At 49.7% G+C, this 18,219-nt stretch overlaps 2 protein-coding genes across 9 annotated transcripts in view; both read left to right on the top strand.

The window, feature by feature from the left end:
* ZNF831 (zinc finger protein 831) overlaps window positions 1–18,219 on the top strand; it is a 174,068-nt gene that overhangs the window by 135,268 nt on the left and 20,581 nt on the right. Inside the window, exon 6 of one of the 8 annotated variants that reach the window (XR_004345757.1) lies at window positions 14,599–14,640. The exons of 4 other annotated variants lie outside the window; for them this stretch is intronic. Coding sequence is in view for 3 of the 4 variants with exons in the window: in XM_032605024.1 (XP_032460915.1) it covers window positions 14,599–14,726 (128 nt within the window). In the remaining variant the exon portion in view is untranslated. Of the gene's footprint in view, window positions 1–6,388; window positions 6,632–9,830; window positions 10,036–14,598; window positions 14,864–18,219 lie in introns of those variants that run through there. 3 more of the 8 variants (XM_032605024.1, XM_032605029.1, XM_032605026.1) reach the window with 3 other exon arrangements.
* EDN3 (endothelin 3) lies at window positions 16,632–17,749 on the top strand. The gene is given in 3 exon segments (XM_032605032.1): window positions 16,632–16,745; window positions 17,381–17,563; window positions 17,566–17,749. Coding segments are annotated over 3 exon segments (342 nt in total). The 5' UTR covers window positions 16,632–16,693; the 3' UTR covers window positions 17,673–17,749.

The raw sequence follows: 18,219 nt of genomic DNA, 5'->3' as shown, positions 1-18,219 counted from the left end.
GGTTTTTCTATTGAGTTATAGTTGACATACAATATTATATTAGTTTCAGGTACACAACATAGTGATTCGATATTTTTATACATTACGAAATGATCACTGCAGTGAGACCATCTATCACCATACCAAGTTGTTACAATGTTATTGACTCCACTCCCTATGTGTCCATTACATCCCCATGGCTCATTTATTTTTTTCGCTGGGAGTTTGTACCTCTTAATCCCCTTCACCTTTTTTGTCAATCCCCCCTCCCCCTCCCCCCCTCCCCCTCCCCCTCCCCTCTGGCAACCACCAGTTCTTTCTCTGTATTATGAGTCTTCTTCTGTTTTGTTTTGTTTGTTCCTTTGTTTTGTTTTTTTGATTTCACATGTAAGTGAAATCATACTGTATTTGTTTTTTCTCTGACTTATTCCGTTTAGCATAATACCATCCAGACCCAACCACGTTGTCGCCAATGGTGAGGTTTCATTTTTTATGTCTGAATAATATTACATTGTGTATATATATATATATATACCACATCTCTTTATCCATTCATCTCTGGATGGACACTTAGGTTGCTTCCATATCTTGGCTATTGTAAATAATGCTGCGATGAACACAGGGGTGCATGTACCTTTTTAAATTAGTGTTTTTGTTTTCTTTGAATAAATACCCAGAAGTAGAATTGCTGGATCATATGGTAGTTCTAATTTTTGGCTTTGAAATGCAAGTCAAAACCACGGTGAGAAAGCACCTCACACCTGTCAGAATGGCAATTATCAAAAACAGCAGGAAACAACAAGCGTTGGTGAGGGTGTGGAGAAAAGGGAGCCCTGGTGCACTGCTGGTGGGAATGAAAATTGGTGCAGCCACTGTGGAGAACAGTATGTTTCTTCTTTTTGTTCCTTGTGCCTTTGGCGTCATATCCAAGAAATCATTGCCAAATCCCAAGTAATGAATTTTTTCCCCTAGCTTTCTCCTAAGCGTTGTATGGTTTTAGCTCTTAGGTTTAGGTCCTTGAACAGTTTTGAGTTAAGTTTTGTATATGGTGTTAGGTAAGGGTCCAACTTTATTTTTTTATATGTGGATTTCCAATTTTCCTGGTACCGTATGTTGAAAAGACTGTCTCTTCCTCATTGAAGGACCTTGCCACCCTGGTTGAAAATCATTTGCATATATATGCAAGGGTTTTCTTCTGCACTTGCATTCATAACTTTTCCTCTATTTATGCATTATTTGAATTTGCCGTGTTCTAACAGCATCTGTGTGATCCTGGTTTCCTATATAGTAGTTCCACTAGATTACAAAATGCTTAACAACAGTTAAACAGGTTTTCTCAGTATATTGTTTCTTTGAGTTGCCTGGTGGCTTTCTTTTTTATTTGGGAGATTGTCCGGATCAACGTAGTCAGGTGCGCATATTGACCTAAGTGACCTGGTGGGTGTGTGTACATTGATCCCGACTTGAAACTTGACCCCCACCCGCAGGCATTTCATAGGTGACTTATGCAGAATTCGAATGATTTTGTACCACAAGCCTTCTCCTCCAGCCAGTGAGCACCTCGGCAATACCCTGCCCATTGCTCACGTCTCAAGAAGTTTTGCTGAGTAAACAGATGAGCTGGCGGGTAAATGGTGTTGGGAATATGGGAGTGACCACGGATGTCTGGATCTGTACCCTCCCGCCCTTATCAGTGGGGAGAAGTGGCCCAGTTGGGTTGAATCACAGCTAGATTCTCTTCTCTGTCCTCTTTTCTGGATCTTCCAGCTCTAAACTTTGGATCTCCCCAGGTCTCAATCTCCAGATGTCTTCTTGGTCCACATTTATTTCCAAGATGAGCTGATCCTGAAAGCTTTACATGCAACCGACCTGCTGACAACTCCCAAATTCAAATCTTCAGACTGTAGTTGAGTCTCCGAGCCTTTCTGCTTCTCAGTCTCGTCATCTGTAAAACAGGGATAAAATGACCTTCCTTGCTGCTGTGTATTTTCCGTATTGTGTGTCAATATGCAGCACCTAGCAGGTGCCCAGCAAGTGGCAAGCATTATTTTTAGTTTCTTTATTAAGTTTCAGCTATAGGAAGCCCCCAAGATCAATTCTAATAAGGAATACTTGGGGGGAAAATGAAAGCAAGAATTAAAATGTTGTAGATCCTAGCATCTCCTGGCTGTTCTTAAGTGATAGAGGGGTGGGTAGGAGGTCCCAGGGCTGGAGGGAGGCCCTCCCAGGACTCTGGGTTACAGAGTTGGCCTCCAAGATAACTCTTTTCTCTTTTTCACCCACAAAAACTTTTCTATAGGAAATGTGCTTTGAGTTTGAAGTAGAGATGAGGGATGGAATAAAAGAAAGAAACTAGTTGAGTGCTAAGGGAAAGGACTTTGGGGTGTGACCCTCTAATCTTGGGGTATAGGGGCTGCCCACCCCTTAGTTTCAGTTTCTGAAATGGCATGAAAAATTCTCTTCACTCAGAATTCCACGCATTCCAAAACACATCTGCATCCACTCCCTCTTCCTAAGTTTCAGGCCAAAATCCTCGAGGGCATTTTGAGTCCTTTCCCTCACTGTTCTCTTGCTTCCCAAATTCAATATCACAAAATCCAGTTGGCTCTGCCCCCAGAATATTTTCTGAACCTGATTTGACCATGATTCTTTACTGCCACCACCCTGATCTCAGATTAAGCCATCATCATCTCCTGTTTGGTCTGTTCAAGCCTCTTAACTGGGCTCCGTGCTTCAGTCCTTGAAATCAAAAATCTATTCCTTACCTGCTGCTCGAGGGCCAAGAGCCACAGAGAATTATTCTCAGGCCTGGAAACCTAATGGAAGTTGCCCTGCTGGATTTCTAACTTGCTTGGGACCAGTGACCCCTTTATTTCCCACAGTTTCTCCTTTTCGGAATGGCAGTGTCTGTCCCTATACCTGTCCCACCATTGTATTCTGGAAGCAGATAACTTGTTTCCTAGGGCACAAGTAAGCAGGTGGAAAATAATTTTACCCTGGGATAGATCATAACCAATGTCTCATCCACGCTGATTTAGATGGTGAGATGCTGGACTTTTGAGTTGTTGATATTTAGATGAGATTTGGGACTAGAGTTGATGCTGTAATGGGTTGAGATTTGTGGGGAATTGGGGTTGGGGTGAATATGTTTTGCACGTCAGATGGAGCCAGAGGCCAGTAGTGGGTTGACTGGTAATGCTCCCCAAAAGACATGTCCCCAGGGAAACTGTGAGGGTGACCTAATTTGGAAGAAGGGTTTTTGCAGATATAATTAAGAGATGAGATCATTCTGGATTAGGGCGGGCCCTGAGTCCAATGACAAGTGTCCTTTTAAGAGGCTTGATTCCACCCTTGCTGGTCTTTGCACAACTGCTTTGCTTGTGAGCAACTGGACCTGGGAAGTTGAGGGGCAGCTGGTGCCTGCAGCAACCCTCATAAGGTCTGGTGGCATTGTCATGGGGTCCTATTGATGCCACCTTGCATGTTCCCAGCCTCTGCTCCCGAGACGGTGCCCTTGGCAAGTCAGTTCTGGCTGGAGACAGGCACACAGGTCCCCAAGCCCAGGGGATTCCCGCCTTCTCCTCCAGAGGAGGGGCTGGGTTGTCTTATCTTTAACATAAACCCCAGATACCAGAGCACGTCTTGACACCAACCACTCCTTGTTCACATATTTTCAATGTCAGCTCAGTTCTGCAAACTCACCTGATGAGTTTCAGTTGGGCACCATCACCTGCCAGGTACCGTGTGATGCTGAGGCCATGAAGGTGACAATGACACGGTCCTCACACCAAGGAGCTCGCCTTCCATTAGCGGGGACATGCCAGGGCAAGACCGCTACTGCAGAGGAGGGAGTGTGAGAATCTGATGAAAAGCCTGGGTTTGGTGTCAGACAGACCTGAATTCTGGCTCCGGTGCCTCCGTTTTTTGGTTTATTTTTTTCAGCTTTCTGACCTAAGGCCAGTTACTCGATCTTTCTGTGCCTCAGTTTACCAGATAGCAAAAAAGGGATCATATGGATATCTACCCCATGGCTGACATGAAGATTAAATGAGATGAGGTAAGGGAAGGGCTTAGCCTGGTGACTGGTACATAGCGGAGAATCAGTAAATGGTAGCTTTTAATCTTAATAATAAGTTATGATTTGTACTCAATGCGGCAGAAACCCACCTCCTGGGTTTCACATCTGGCCATGCAGAGGGTAAACTGTATCCCCTCCTGTGCTTGCATCATACTCAGTATCACTGCAGTGGAAAGCTGCTCCAGAGATGCATTTTGGGAGCAAAGAAGAATTTTGGGGTTTGAGATGGAGCTTCTGGAGTTGTCTCCAGACTGTGTCCTGTGGTGCCCCTAGGTCTCCTGGAAACAGACACGATACATCGAAGTTTTCAACTTTATAAATAATCCCTACACTTTGCAAAAGGAGTGATTCCAGGGTTGCTTTTGCACCAATGTCTGGGCGTGCCTGGCTCGGGGTTCCACTGCTACGTGGTCAGCAAGGCGCTCTCACGGGGAATCAAGGCTTCCTGGGTGATGGGAACAGAGGGTGGTGGCAGCACTTCACCCCGGCAACACCCAGGCAGCCCTTTGGAATGAACAGGGCGTGGGCCTCCCTGGCCACACCCTCACCCAGGATCAATCAGCTCCCTGTGAGGCCGGCCTGGCCTTTGCCCAGAAGGACACCGGGTGGAAATTCCCAGGGCCCATCTATCTCCGCCAGGTGCTTGGAGCTGCTCTCCCATTGGCTGCCCAGACCTGCTCATTTGCATGGCAGGGATGTCCCCTCTCCCCTGTTCTCCCCTCACCAACACTGGGCGCTTTCCCAGGAGGTCTTCTCTGATTCCTCAGACCAGTCTGGCTTGCCCTGTTCTAGCAACTTGGGCTCATCCCTTGCAGCTGTCGTCAAAGTTGTCACCTCGCTTTTGTTGGACTGATGCTTCCTGCCCCACTGAAGTCTAAACTCCGGGAGGGACGGGACAGTGTCTGAGACAAGGGAGCATTCATAGTGAGTACCAGATAAAGAAACCTTGAGCCACTCCCCCCAGCAGGCAGGCTGTGGGTCTTGGTTGTTAACACCGTCACCGTCATAATTGCAGCAAAAATAAAGCAGCTTAGAGTTGTCGAGTTATGATGAGTTATCGTTGCACATAGGGTCATCTCACTTAAAATCCTCCCGATCTTGCTGCGAGCTGGTTAGGGATCATTCTTGCCTCCGTTTCTCCAAGGACGATACAGGTCTGGTGCTCAGAGCCAACACTTTGAGCGGCATCTGAACTAGTGCTGGGATGCTGACGCCCTCGCCCACAGCTACCCTGCGGGTGTGCCCAAGTGGGGCGAGTGAGAGAGTCTTAGACGGTGCAGGGAACATGACATTGACACTAATCACCTCCTGATAAGGCCACTCCCGAGTTCTATTTTAATCCTGATTGCCTCCAAGACAGTCAGTATCTCTTTGCCCGTAGCGTAGCCTGGGCACCTCCCTAACACTTGCTCACTTCCCTCTTCTGCAGAAAGAGGGCCAGCCAGGAGCTGAGAGTCTTTGGCACACGATCAGGTCTGGTTAGATGTTACATGATGCTGTTTTGTGCTTTCGTTAGGTTTCATTTTATAGTTCCTTTCTCTTTATGGCCCATGAGACTGGTGTCTGTGTAGCTGATGCCATCTCTCTAAAGCAAAAACTTTGAGGAAAAAGAGTTACAGGGAAAAAGGAAGAGATGGAGTGACTAATGGTAGGGGAGTCCCCAGCTAGGGCAAGAATCGTGGTGGTGGAGTGTGTGTGACAGCCCTGCTGCAGGGATCACATCTGAGAACCAGCCTTGCATCTTCTGAACGCCCATCACCCACACAGCCTGCGGGACACGACTTAGCCCTGATTGCATTGTGCTTGAACAATCCCCTGTCTTTTCCTTCATCTCCCTGGCAGATCACAGGCTTTTAAAGTGCAAAGACTGTGTCACACATCTGCCTGCCCCTGGGCCCCAAGCACGGCGCTCCTGAGTTGCCGGAGATTGATGGATTCATCTCTCCTGGGTTTAACAGTGATCACATGACTGTTACCTGAATTCAGCATTTGACACGAATTAATCATTTATTCATGGTATCGAGGAAAAGGCAGACAGGGCTCAGAATTTTCTTACCACCAGACTTTCCAGGCATCTCTTTCTTTCCGGAGCTATGGTAGCCACAGCAGGGAATGGGGACAGCTGGTTTACCGTAGGAAATTTGAGCTGCTGAGAAGGTTAGAGAACATGGGAGGGGATGAAACCTTTCTAGAAAACTCAGTGTGTAACCAGCTCTGGTCAAATATGTACATATTTATATCTCAGTTTCTTCTATAAAACACTAACCCCAGTAGGGATGGTGATGACTGTTGCCAGAATGCTCCATCAATTAGAAAATATTGATGTTCCAGGCAAAGACACAGACCCACCACCCTAGAACAGGAAGTCTTGGCCGTCCATGTGCAGGTCTGACTCAGGTGAGGCTGACCCAGTGCCTCAGATGATGTCACCGTGGACCTGCTTCTCTCAGTGGCCCCATCCTATCTTCCGCGGAGGTGGCTTCTCTTCCCCAGAAGCCCCAGCAGTATTGCCTGATTCATCACTGGCTCTGCTTGGGTCACGTGCCCACCCCTGAACACGTCGCCTCTCCAGAGGGTGGGGTGCCTTGGTTGGGTTTTAAAGGCAAACAGGCCTGGATTAAATCCTGACGCCCCTCTGTCCCGCAACCGTGAGACCTTTGGCAAGTCACTTCCCCACGCTGTCTCAGTTTTCTCCCCTGTGAAGTGAGGATATAACCATTCACAGATGAAATGCTGGTACCCACGTGGCAGCGCTGTCACGAGGATTAAAGGAGAGAATGCACAGAAGGTGCCGAGTGCATTTGCGGAGATGCTACTGCAGGCCCTGGAGTACATACTGAAGCCCCAGCGATGAACAGGGAGACGTGGTCCATGCCTTCCGGCAAGGCCACGGGGGCACCAGACACTCACCAGGTCATCACAGAAATGGGCATTTGGTCACAACTCTGAAGAACACTATAAGGGACAAATCGGGAGTCTCCCCAGGAGCATCAAGAACGGGAGACCCGGGCTTCCCTGGGGGCGCAGTGGTTGAGTGTCCGCCTGCCGATGTAGGGGACACGGGTTCGTGCCCCGGTCCGGGAGGATCCCACGTGCCGCGGAGCGGCTGGGCCCGCTGAGCCTGCGCGTCCGGAGCCTGTGCTCCGCAACGGGAGAGGCCATGACGGTGAGAGGCCCGCGTACCGCAAAAAAAAAAAAAAAAAAAAAGAATGGGAGACCGCACTCAGCTTAAACGGGGAGGGGAGTGAGCCGCCCTGGATCCGGGCTCAGAAGGCAGATCAGATGATACTGTGGACAGTAACGTAACTAACAGTCTGGACCTGCTGCCCTTCCTGGAACATGCCAAGTTCATTCCCGCCGTGCTGTTCTGTCTGGAACGTTCTCCCGTGTCTTCGCGTGGCGTGGCTTTCTCCTTCAGCTCTGGGTCTCTGCTCAAATGGCACGTCCTCAGAGCAACCTCCCTCTCCACTCCGTTCGAAACGGGGCCCCTCTGATAAACCATAATGGAAAAAAATATGAAAAAGAATATATGTATATATATACACACATACATATGTATCACCGCGTCACTTTGCTGTAAGGCAGAAATTAACGCAGCATTGTAAATCAACTATACTTCAATAACATTTAAAAAATAAAAATAGTAAAAGAAACGGGGGCCCCCTCCCTACCCTCTCTGTCACTTCTACTCCTTCACCTCATGCATTTTTCTTCATAGAACTTATCCCAACCCAAATCCATATGAATTAATCATTTGTATGTTCATTGGTTATCGTCTTTCTCTGATAGCCTGCAGGCACCACGGGAGCATCCATCTCATTCAAGTCCTAACGGCAGTATCTAGAATAGTATCTGGTTCCTGACAGTTGCTTCACAAACGGTTGTTGAATGAATAAAGGAACACACTTAGGACCCTTTTAAATTCGCTTTCACTGTGACACCCGTGGACATCTCTGGGAACTAAGAGTTTAATCCTAAGGTTAGAAAAAGCAAACTGTTTCCATTTCCTTCCCCAATTCATCACCACGTCCCGGCCGGAGAGTTTGCTGCGTCTCAGAGCTCTTCATCTCTGAGAAGGTATCAGGTTAAATCCTGGCCTCTCTGGATTTCTGAACTTGAGTTATGACTTCCAGACTCAGTTCATTACTCTTTTGTTTAACTGGTGTCCAGCTGCGGCGGCTTCTCTTGTCTTTTAGAAGGAAAGCGTTTTTATAGGAGAAAATGTGGAGCTCGTTCAAAACGCGATTGTGAAATTTCTTTCAGAAGAAGGTGCATCCGTGCCATAACTTGAGTTCTGTGGAGTCCCTTTTTTTATTCTAACTTTGGAAAGTTCCAGAATCAGGCAGCCCCTTAGGATTCTGTCGCGCCCACCCCCCCCCCCCCCCGAAAACTTCCTCTTCCTCCCATTTGTTTTCATGTCCCTCTCACCCTTCGTTTCCTTACTTCTCTTGGAAGTTTGGACGGTTCCCCAGGTGTACAGGAGACTTAGATGAGGAGAAAAGTGCCTGACACACAAGGGAACTTAGGCAAATGGAATAGATCTTTTTTTTTTCTCTGGCCCTGGGAACAATAGTTTAAAGATTTCCATCTAAGGAAGTAAAGCTAGCTGTTTGGAGGAAAAAAAACCCAAACTTCAGTAACAGTGAATCACCTGTAGTCTGTAAATTCCTCTATTTGTAATCGCCAATTCTGATGTTTGACAACATTGGCAACTTAGGTTTGGAGCCCAAGGTCGTGTCCGACTCAGCCGACTTTTGCAGATTTCTCAGGGTCAATTTTACCTACCATTTTAGGCGTGTTGGAGGATTTAAGTTCCTGCCTGTGGTTGGTTGCTAAGGGGTCCAATTCTTCATGCCTCCCTTACCATGCCCTTGACCCTGTAACCTTGTAGTGTCCTCCCCGGTCTTGGGCTTGCCAAGGGAGTGGCTTTGGCCAATGAGATGCTCACAGATGTGGCAACAACAGAGGCTTGAGAAGGGTCAGCGCATCGGGTTTTCTCTCTCTGGAGCCCCTTCTACTGCCATAGGAAGGACGTGGCTGGGCTGGGCTGCTGGAGGGTGAGAATCACGCGAGCAGAGCTGAGTCATTTTTGTTGTCTCAGTGAGGGTCACCCTGGCCCCCCAGCGGTCAGATGACCACTGGATGGATGAGTGAGGTCGGTGCGATTGCAGAGCTGCTTAGCCAATGAGCGCTTCCCGGACCGATTGCTACAGTTACTACACATACTATATTGCGTCGCTAGGCAATGAAAACGCCACCCTCAGAGGACTTCCAGTCGATCGGTAAAGGCTGCACACAGCGGTAATTATTACAGCTGCTACCACAGCTGGATAACATGTGTGAAATGCTTATTTATTTTGCGCCAGGCCCTATATTCAATGCTTTACCTATAGTCTCTCATTGAATCCATAGAGCAACCCTACTAGAGGACTACTACTTTTATCCCCATTTCAAAGATGAGGAAGCTGAGACTCAGAGAGGTGGAGTGACCTGGCCAAGGTCACACAGCCAGGCAAGGTTAGGGGGCGTCAGGATTTCAGTTAGGTGCCGTTCAGTTCCAAGACCCGCAAGTGTTACCATTTGGCTTGACTGCAGGTCTAAATGTTTCAGCAGCTCTAAGAGATTCAGAAGGTATTCCCTTTAAACACGCAAATCAGGTAGAACTTTCTAGAAGGGGCAACATTTGGGCTTTAAAGCGGCTTTGGGCAGGATTCGTGCCGTGAGGTGAAGGGAATGGAGGAAAGTTTTGCGAATATTTTTATTCCGCATACAGATCGAGGCGTCTGACAGCTGCTGGAATCAAGCTTCCCAAATGCAGTGATTGGTTGCCTTTGGTGGACATGGGAACTTACCCCTCTGTGAGCTTTAGACGGCTACAGTTTGTGAGAAATTCCTCTGATAAAAGTCAAGGCTACCTCAAGGCAGGTAAAAGGGGCAGGTGTGTTTGTGGCATGTTGACTTAACTTGTTCAAAAGTATCTCGCCCATTAATCTGCTGGGATGCCTGAAATTCCCACCTTTAGGTAAAGCATTGGAGGTAAGTTGAGAGTGGGTATGTGAGACAGTGGTCTGGGTGGAGGCTCTTAGGAGGGGGTGGGAAAGGTATGAGTTGGAGACATTGCTGAAGGAAAACAGACACTGAAATGTAGACCAGAGATTCCCAAACTAAATCTGCTTCTGCCAAGGGCTGAGGCTGGAAAAGGTGGAGTCTCTGTGCCCTTCCATCAGGCAACGGTCTCTCTATGGTTTGATGCTTGTGACAGGCAACCACGAGGCTCTGGGCTGGCACTGCATCTGATGGTTGTATAACATGCTGCTTCACGGTTCAGCTAGCTCTCCCAGCCCCCTCCTGTGTAGTTCCTGCTACCACAAGAAATGGTTTAGAACAGGCACTCATGTCTTTCACCTGCTGGAAGTATGGAACCTCAGATGTTCTAAAAAGTTTAAAATATTTATTTTGGTAGCCCTTCTCATCCCCAGCCAAGTCAACCAGCATGACGTCTTGCTACTCTGTCTGAGGCAACCACCAGTAGCCACATCTACCGCCAGTTGCTACCCACTGATGCCTCACCCCTGCATCAGTTGTCTTGACAACTGACTCCCATTTCACAATGAGTTAAGACCAAATATATCAGTATGAATTTGACTGCCAGTGGCAGAAACCTAATTTGAACTGGCTTAAACAAAGATGGGAATGTAGTGGCTGATGTAGGTGAAAAGTCTAGTGTACCGTGTTGGATCCGGGGCTCAAGACTTAGTCTCATCTCCCTACTTCCACTTTGTACTTCTGCTCTTTCCATATTGGCTCCATTCTTGGACAGACTTTTTTTCCCTCATGGTGACAAGGTGGCTGCCAGCACCTCTAAGCTTCCATCTGGCCCTTTCAGCACCTCCGTGGAAAAAGAGAAGAGTGTCCCACTCAAAGTCCCAGAACTGAATCCCATTGGCTCTGATAGGGCTGGGCTTAGCTCACGGGCTTATATCTGAACCAATCACTGTATTCAAGATTTGTGTTCATTTCCTCTTGCTGTAACAAATGACCACAAACATAGTGGCTTAAAACAAAGCAAGTTTTATTATCTTACAATTCTGGAGGCCTGCCTTTTCTCAAATATGATGTTATGCTCTGATTGGATAATCCAGAGACACAAGCCTGGTCTTGCAGCCCCACCCAAACCGTATAGTGTGTGGAGAAGCTGTTTTCCAGGGGAAGATGTAGTCCGAACCAGAGCTGGAGGAACGGGATGGCCAAGGGACAGCAACAGCAAGCATCCATAACAGAAAAACACAGGAAAGAACTCTTTTAAACAATTTTTTTAGACTCGCTGTCAGATTTCTTTTGGGGGATCGACTAATTTCTTTTAGCCCTTGAGCACATGGAATTGGCAGGGCTGAAGTTTGGAATGCACTGTGGTAACTCTATTTCACTGAGAACTTGAGAAACCAATTTATGTCGCTTTTAAAACAAGGAATTTGGAGCCTGGTATCTCCTCCAGTGGATCCCAGTGACCACAGGAAGATGGGGAGGTGCACAGCTAAGACTTGGGCAGCGTGGAAAAGCACTTAATTATCTGATTTCTGGCAAGTTTCAGGGTTTCCACTGATGAGGCCAGGCGAAGAGGAAGAAACTCCAGGATAGTGGAAACTACATAAACGTATTATGTTACTCTCACTGAAATCCCCTCATTTTAAGGGAAAACAATCTTCAAAAGAGTCATAAAGCACATGAAGAGGGCAGTCTTGCGGGGATGCTTAGCTAGATAAATCACAATATTCTTACAGCTGGATGTCTAGTCAAAATTTAAGCGAGAGGTACAGTCTCAAAGATACATCACACATCTACCAGCTTGGAAAATGTTAACGAAAACTAAACAGGAGGACCCTAGCCATGCAGTTGGCTGAGTCGCACAAGTGTCCTGATACGTCCCTTCTCTTAGGGGGGCATTTGATGGCCAGAGACAGCAAAGGGTGACTAAGGAGGGATGGAGACTCGAGAGGGGGAGAAGGACCTTTCCTCAGTGTCCTCTGCGGGGGAGGCGAGCCGTCTCCATTCCTTCCCGTGACCTTTCTATCAGAGATTATGGGAATAAAGAAACAAGACAAATGGAGAAGCAATGACTCGTCGATGACACATGGAGGAAAATGGGGTGTGATTATAACACAGGGTATGAGATCTAGAAGCAGCGCTGCCTAAGGGTTAGGAACTGTGTCCCTGATATTGGATAGAACTGAATTTGAATACTGACTCTGTCACCTACCAGCTGTGTGATTGTAGAACATTCACTTTAACCTTTCTGAGCCTTCATTTTTTCATCTGTAAAATGAGGATAATGATAGTACAAATTGTGCTATCATAGGTCAAAACAATGATTAAAACCCTCACCACCAGCTTGTGAATTGTATGTTTGTTTCCTTCCCATACTGCATAGCCTGGAGCCCAGGAAGACGGGTAGTGCCCCAGCCAGGATTTTTTTTCAGGTGAAAGCGACAGAATGCGGAATCAACTTTAAAAATCTAGAAACTATGAGCTTTTACAAATGAAAAGTACAGGGAGAGTGTGGATTTCAGGCCCAGTTGGATCCAGTGGCTCAAATCAGGACACAACCCAGCTTCTCCAGCTCATCTCCATTTTTAAAACTTAAATTAATTTAGAAAGGAATTTATATTATTACCACACATGCCATAAGTGAAAGATAAATATAAATTTAAATGCAATGAAAACGATGTTACAAAGTCCTAAGTGGAACAAACAAAACCCCCCAAACAATCCAATAAAAGTGGGCATAGGCAGGGCTTCCCTGGTGGCACAGTGGTTGAGAGTCCACCTGCCGATGCAGGGGACACGGGTTCGTGCCCCGGTCCGGGAGGATCACACATGCCACGGAGCGGCTGGGCCCGTGAGCCATGGCCGCTGAGCCTGCGCGTCCGGAGCCTGTGCTCCGCAACGGGAGAAGTCCACGACAGTAAGAGGCCCGCGTACCGCAAAAAAAAAAAAAAGGGCATAGGGGACTTCCCTGGAAGTCCAGTGGTTAAGAATCTGCGCTTCCACTGCAGGGGGGCCGCAGGTTCGACCCCTGGTAGGGGACTAAGGTCCTGCATGCCACGCTGCTGTGGCAAAAAAAAGAAAAAAGAAAAAAAAGATGGGCATAGTACTTGAATGAACATTTCTCCAAGAAGACATATACCAATAGCCAATAAGCACACAAAAAGATGCTCAACATCAATAAGCATTAGAGAAATGCAAATCAAAACTACAATGAGATACCCATTAGGATGGCTACTATTAAAAAAAAAAAAAAAAAACCCAGAAAATAGCAAATGTTGGGGAGAGTACGAAAAATTGGAACTCCTATGCATTGTTAGTGGGAATCTAAGATGGTATAGCTACTGTGGAAAATGGTATGGTAGTTACTCAAAAAATTAAAAGTGGAATTACCTAATGACCCAGCAGTTTCTACCTCTGGGTATACACCCAAAAGAACTGAAAGCAGAGTCTCAAAGAGGTATTTGTACACTCATGTTCAAGAAGCTTTATTCACGTTGGCTAAAACATGGAAGCAACCCAAGTGTCTATTAACAGATGCATGGATAAGCAAAGTGTAGTCTATCTATATGATGAATATTATTCAGCCTTAAAAGGGAAGGAAATTCCGACACATGGATGAATGTTGAAGACATTATATTACGTGAAATAAGCCGGTCGCAAAAGGACAAACCCCGTATGATTCCACTTACATGAGGTACTTAGGGTAGTCAAAATCAGAGACAGATTGAAGTAGAATGGTGGTTGCCAGGGGCACGGGGAGGGAAGGATGACGAGTAATGTCTCACGGGTATAGCACTTCACTTTAACGAGATGAAAAGAGTTATGGAAATGGGTGTTAGTGATGGTTGCCCAACATTATGAGTGGATTTAATGCCACTGAACTGTGCACTGAAAAACGTGTTAAGATGGTAGATTTTACATTATACATATTTAGCACAACAGCCACAAAAAATGAGAAAAAATCCTAGCTAGATTCTGTGGCCTGCTCGAGGCTCTAAGCACAAAAATGTTAGATTTTTAGAACGTTAAAGACACATCCAACTGAGAAGCCTCCTGGCGCAGTCAGAAGGACTGAAGGAGTGGAAAAGGGGAGACCTTTCTCACCTGTACGTGGCTGCTGTTGAGTGTCGTGGCAGGTACACCTCCATCATGGTCCTCAGGTCGCTGGAAGGACCAGTTAAAGTTCTCACTCTTCTGACTCTCCAGCTGACCATACTCTCCTTCTCTCAGCTAGATTAGAAGACTCTGAGGACGGGCCAGTGCCATGCTGGTATTCCGTAGCTACGCGTGCCTTGCAGGCTCATCCGGGTGGGGCAGGTTTTAGTCCAAGCTGCGGAAGGCCGCAGACTCACTGAGTGGTCCAAGAGCTCTGACATCTTTTGTGTCTGAATATACCAGGAAACTGCCCTCTACCCCTTTTCTCTTTTTAGCTGGTTAGTATATTGTATTTTCTATTTCTCCAGCCATCCCCCAATCCAGGATTTTTTCATTTGTAGGCGATGAATATTTTAAGTCCAAGGAGAGAGATGATAACAAAGCGATCCAGATTCTAGCCCGGCAGGAGCAGAAGGTAATTCTAGTCTTGGACTTTTCTAATTTCAAAACCATGCAACACAGAAAATGAGGAAGAGGCCCCTGTAGAGTATTTTGTCCTGTTTGGTGACAAATGACCTTAAAAGATGTTACCTTTCCCTCTCCGCACCTTGACTTGGACTCAGGGACTGGTAGGATGGAAGGGGGCTGGAGGTGACTGGGGAAATTTAAGCCTCAGGCTCAATTCTGGGGACTCGGGTACCTTTCTAGTTTACTACAGCTCTATAACAAATTGCCCAAAGCAGAAGTGGTGTTAGAACAACCATTTCTTATGCCCATGGGCTCTGTGGGTCCGAATTCAGACAGGACACAGAGCGGAGATGGCTAGTCCTCGGTTGGAAGTCTTCAAGGCTGGGGGCTCAGTCACCTCAAGGCTCATTCCATTCACACAGTGGTTGGCATGGACTGTTGTCTGCGAGGCCTCAGTTTCTCTCTGTGGGCTTGCTTGGCCCTTCCTCCCAGCATGGTAGCTGTGTCCAGAGGACCAGGATCCCAAGGGAGAGAGGCATGTGGGAGTTGTGCCACCTTTTTATGACTTGCCTCCAAAGGCACTCATGTCACTTCTGCTGCCTTCTATTTTTTCCAAGTGGGTCATTCAGGCTGAAGGGAGTGGGGGTGGTACTCGACTGTGTCTTTTGTGGGAGGAGTGTCAAAGGACTGGTGGACATGTTCAAGTCACCACAAGTACCCTGTGACATGAGGAGCGACTCCAGGGCCTCAGACCTGTTTATCTTCCTCTGTGTGGCCTGTGACTCCCTGCCCTGCCTGGGGTTTTCAGGGAACGCCACCTCCATCCAGTCCAAGCTGATGGGGTAGGCAGTGGCCAAGAGGGAAGTGCCCGATGCCCACCTGGAGCACTGCCTCTCTTTGCATCTTTCCCTGTGGTCGGGGAACTCTGGCCAGGGAGGGGCTCTAAGGGCTTCTTGGTGTGCTCAGAGGTCAGCAGTCCAGGGCGGAAGTCCATGGGAAGCATTTATTCATTCATTCTTTCATTCATTGACAAATCTTTCTTGAGTACTTCCTGTGCCCAGGCACAGTTCTCAGCAAAGCGGGTGTCTAACAAGGAAATTAAACCGACCCTCTCTCCTGTGGTGCTCAGGGCAGGAGGCCAGTCTCAGGTGAGCTAGGAGCGCCTCCCACACGTGGGGTGGGAAGACCACGACTGGGAGAGGAACCTGCTTCTCACCGAAGCCCACCTCCCCAGTGCAGGGGGCTGTGCGCAAGTCACGGACACCCCAGGACCGCCTAGCTGCACTTCTTGGTGTGACTTTTTGCCCCTGATTGCTGCCCAAACCCACCAGCTCTAAGCTCCCGGGAGAGGCGGGCAGACGCTGCCTGTGCCCCGTGAGTCACGAGTGTAAAGTACGCCCAGGGCCTTGGCAGGCAGGTCTGTGCAAGGGTAAGGTGTCATTAGGTGAACGGTGAGAAATGCTGCTTTCCAGAGCCCCAGAGATAAGAGATCGGATTCAGGCGCAGCCTTTTCTCTCTCCCACTGAGCTGCGGTGGGAGCTGCAGGGTCCGGGCAGCGACGCGGCGGGGTGGGCGCGTGAGCGTGAGTGCGCGCGTGTGTATGCGAGTGTGTGCGCGGTGTGAGTGTGGCCTTCCGGCAGCTGTCCCGGCCCCCACCCATCGCACCCGGCCCTGCGCCTGGCCGGCTCCCCCGCGCCTGCGAGGCGACCCCCGTGCGCCCCGGGTTCAAAGGCCCTGCGCGGCAGCTCCAGCCCCTCCGGGGGGCGGGGAGGCGAGGGGGGTGGTGCGGGAAGCAGAAGAGCCGGAGCCCACAGCCGGCCAGCCCTGCGCCGGGATGGGTTAGCGCGCTCTGAAGTTCGAGACCGTCGCAGCCAACTCCTGGCCGCAGCCCGGGACGCAGCCAGCCAGCGGCCGGCCTCGAAGACCGCCTAGCCGGAGGGCGAGGCCCGCCGTGCCCGGCACGAGCCCCCTTTCACGGCCACAGGCGTTCGTCCTCCGGCCCGGTGCTCCCGCGGCCGATCGGGGTTCATGGAGCCGCGGCTGTGGTTCCTTTTCGGGCTCGCAGTGACCTCTGCCGCAGGTAAGCGGGCGGGGCGGCGCGCGGCTCCTGGCGCGAGCGCACACAAAAGGACCCCGGGACGGGCGGGGCGGGGGGCGCGGGGAAGGGGGCACTGCTGGCAGAGGCCTCTGGCCCCGGCTCGCCACCCCTGCAGGCGCTCGGGGGGCGGGCTGGGGGGGGCAGAAGCTGAGGGCACGGACCCCCGGGGACTCGGGAGGTTGCAGCCCACACGCAGGCTGGAGACCCGGGGCCCGGGGCGGACTTCGTCGATATTTCGTGAAGTCGGGAACTTTTCCAAAAGTTTGCAAACGATTCAGAAACTGTGCAAAATGACTGCACAGTTTTCCGAAAGCCTGCACAATGCTTGCATGTTTTCAGCGGGCACAGATGGCTTGCGCGCTGCGCGGCGAGAAGAGCTCCCAAGCTTTTCACCAAGTGTGCACGCAACTTGCAAACTTTTCGGAAACGGCGCGCCTAGCTTTGCACACTTTTCCGAACCTCGGGCGTAGCTCGGAGACTTAACAGAAAGTGCCATTAGCTTGCAAACTTGGCAGAAAGTGTGGCGCTCCCCCTCCCCTGGGTTTTTGGGGGATGGTGGGTGTCCGGGGCCCTGCACCCTCGGCAACTCAGGAGCCCCCTCAATCTGCCTTCTGCAGGATTGGTGCCTCGCCCCCAGCCTGGGGACGCTGGCAGGAGCGGCGAGCCCCGGGTCCCCTCTGCCGCCAGATCGGAGGGGGACGCTGAGGAGACTGCGGCCACAGCGGCAGTGCGCGGTCCAAGCCCCAGAAGCCCCGGGCAGGAGGAGGGACCTGGTCGGTTTGGGGAGCAGGCGGCCAAGGGGGCCCTGTGCACCACCGAGCCCGGCGCTGTACATGTTTTACCTACAAGGACAAAGAGTGTGTCTACTATTGCCACCTGGACATCATCTGGATCAACACTCCTGAGTGAGTCGGCCCTGGGGGCGGGGCTCCCGGGCCAGGCCCCTCCCTTCGCACTCCGGGATGACCTGGTCCCATCCCAGCCTGCTCAGCCCAGAGCCCGCCTGGCACAGCCTTCAGCCCTTGCTAGGCTCTCCTGCCAGCCCAGGTCAGGTCTGCAGGTCAAGGGTGTGACCCGCATCCCCTCTGAGGGTCTGGCCCAGGAGAAACCCAACCCCAGAGTTTCTGATCCGGTGGAAGGGCGAGCCCTCCCTCTGAGTGAAATGAGCCGGCCAGAGGGATTAGACACCTGAGAAGTCCCTCTGGAAGGGAAGAAGCCCCGAAAGTTATCTCCTGCCCCAGGGGCTAAGTGGGCCTGGCCCCCCTTGCTGACCCTGCCAGGCTCCAAGGAGTTTCAAATTCCTTGAAATCAGCCTGCTCTCTGGGGAGCACAGGGGTGGGCTTGGCAGGGCCTCGTGGAACCCACCCCGTAGGGGTGGAATTCCATGGGCTTCAGGCTCCTTACCTCCTGTGGGGGCGAGCCCACGGGTCCTCCCCAGGCTGGCTTCTCCCGCCCA

The sequence above is a fragment of the Phocoena sinus genome, chromosome 15 (genome assembly GCF_008692025.1).
Source record: "Phocoena sinus isolate mPhoSin1 chromosome 15, mPhoSin1.pri, whole genome shotgun sequence".
Classification (NCBI taxonomy): domain Eukaryota; kingdom Metazoa; phylum Chordata; class Mammalia; order Artiodactyla; family Phocoenidae; genus Phocoena; species Phocoena sinus.
Note: the sequence above shows the minus strand (reverse complement) of the source record. Positions and strands in the feature narration are given on the sequence as shown.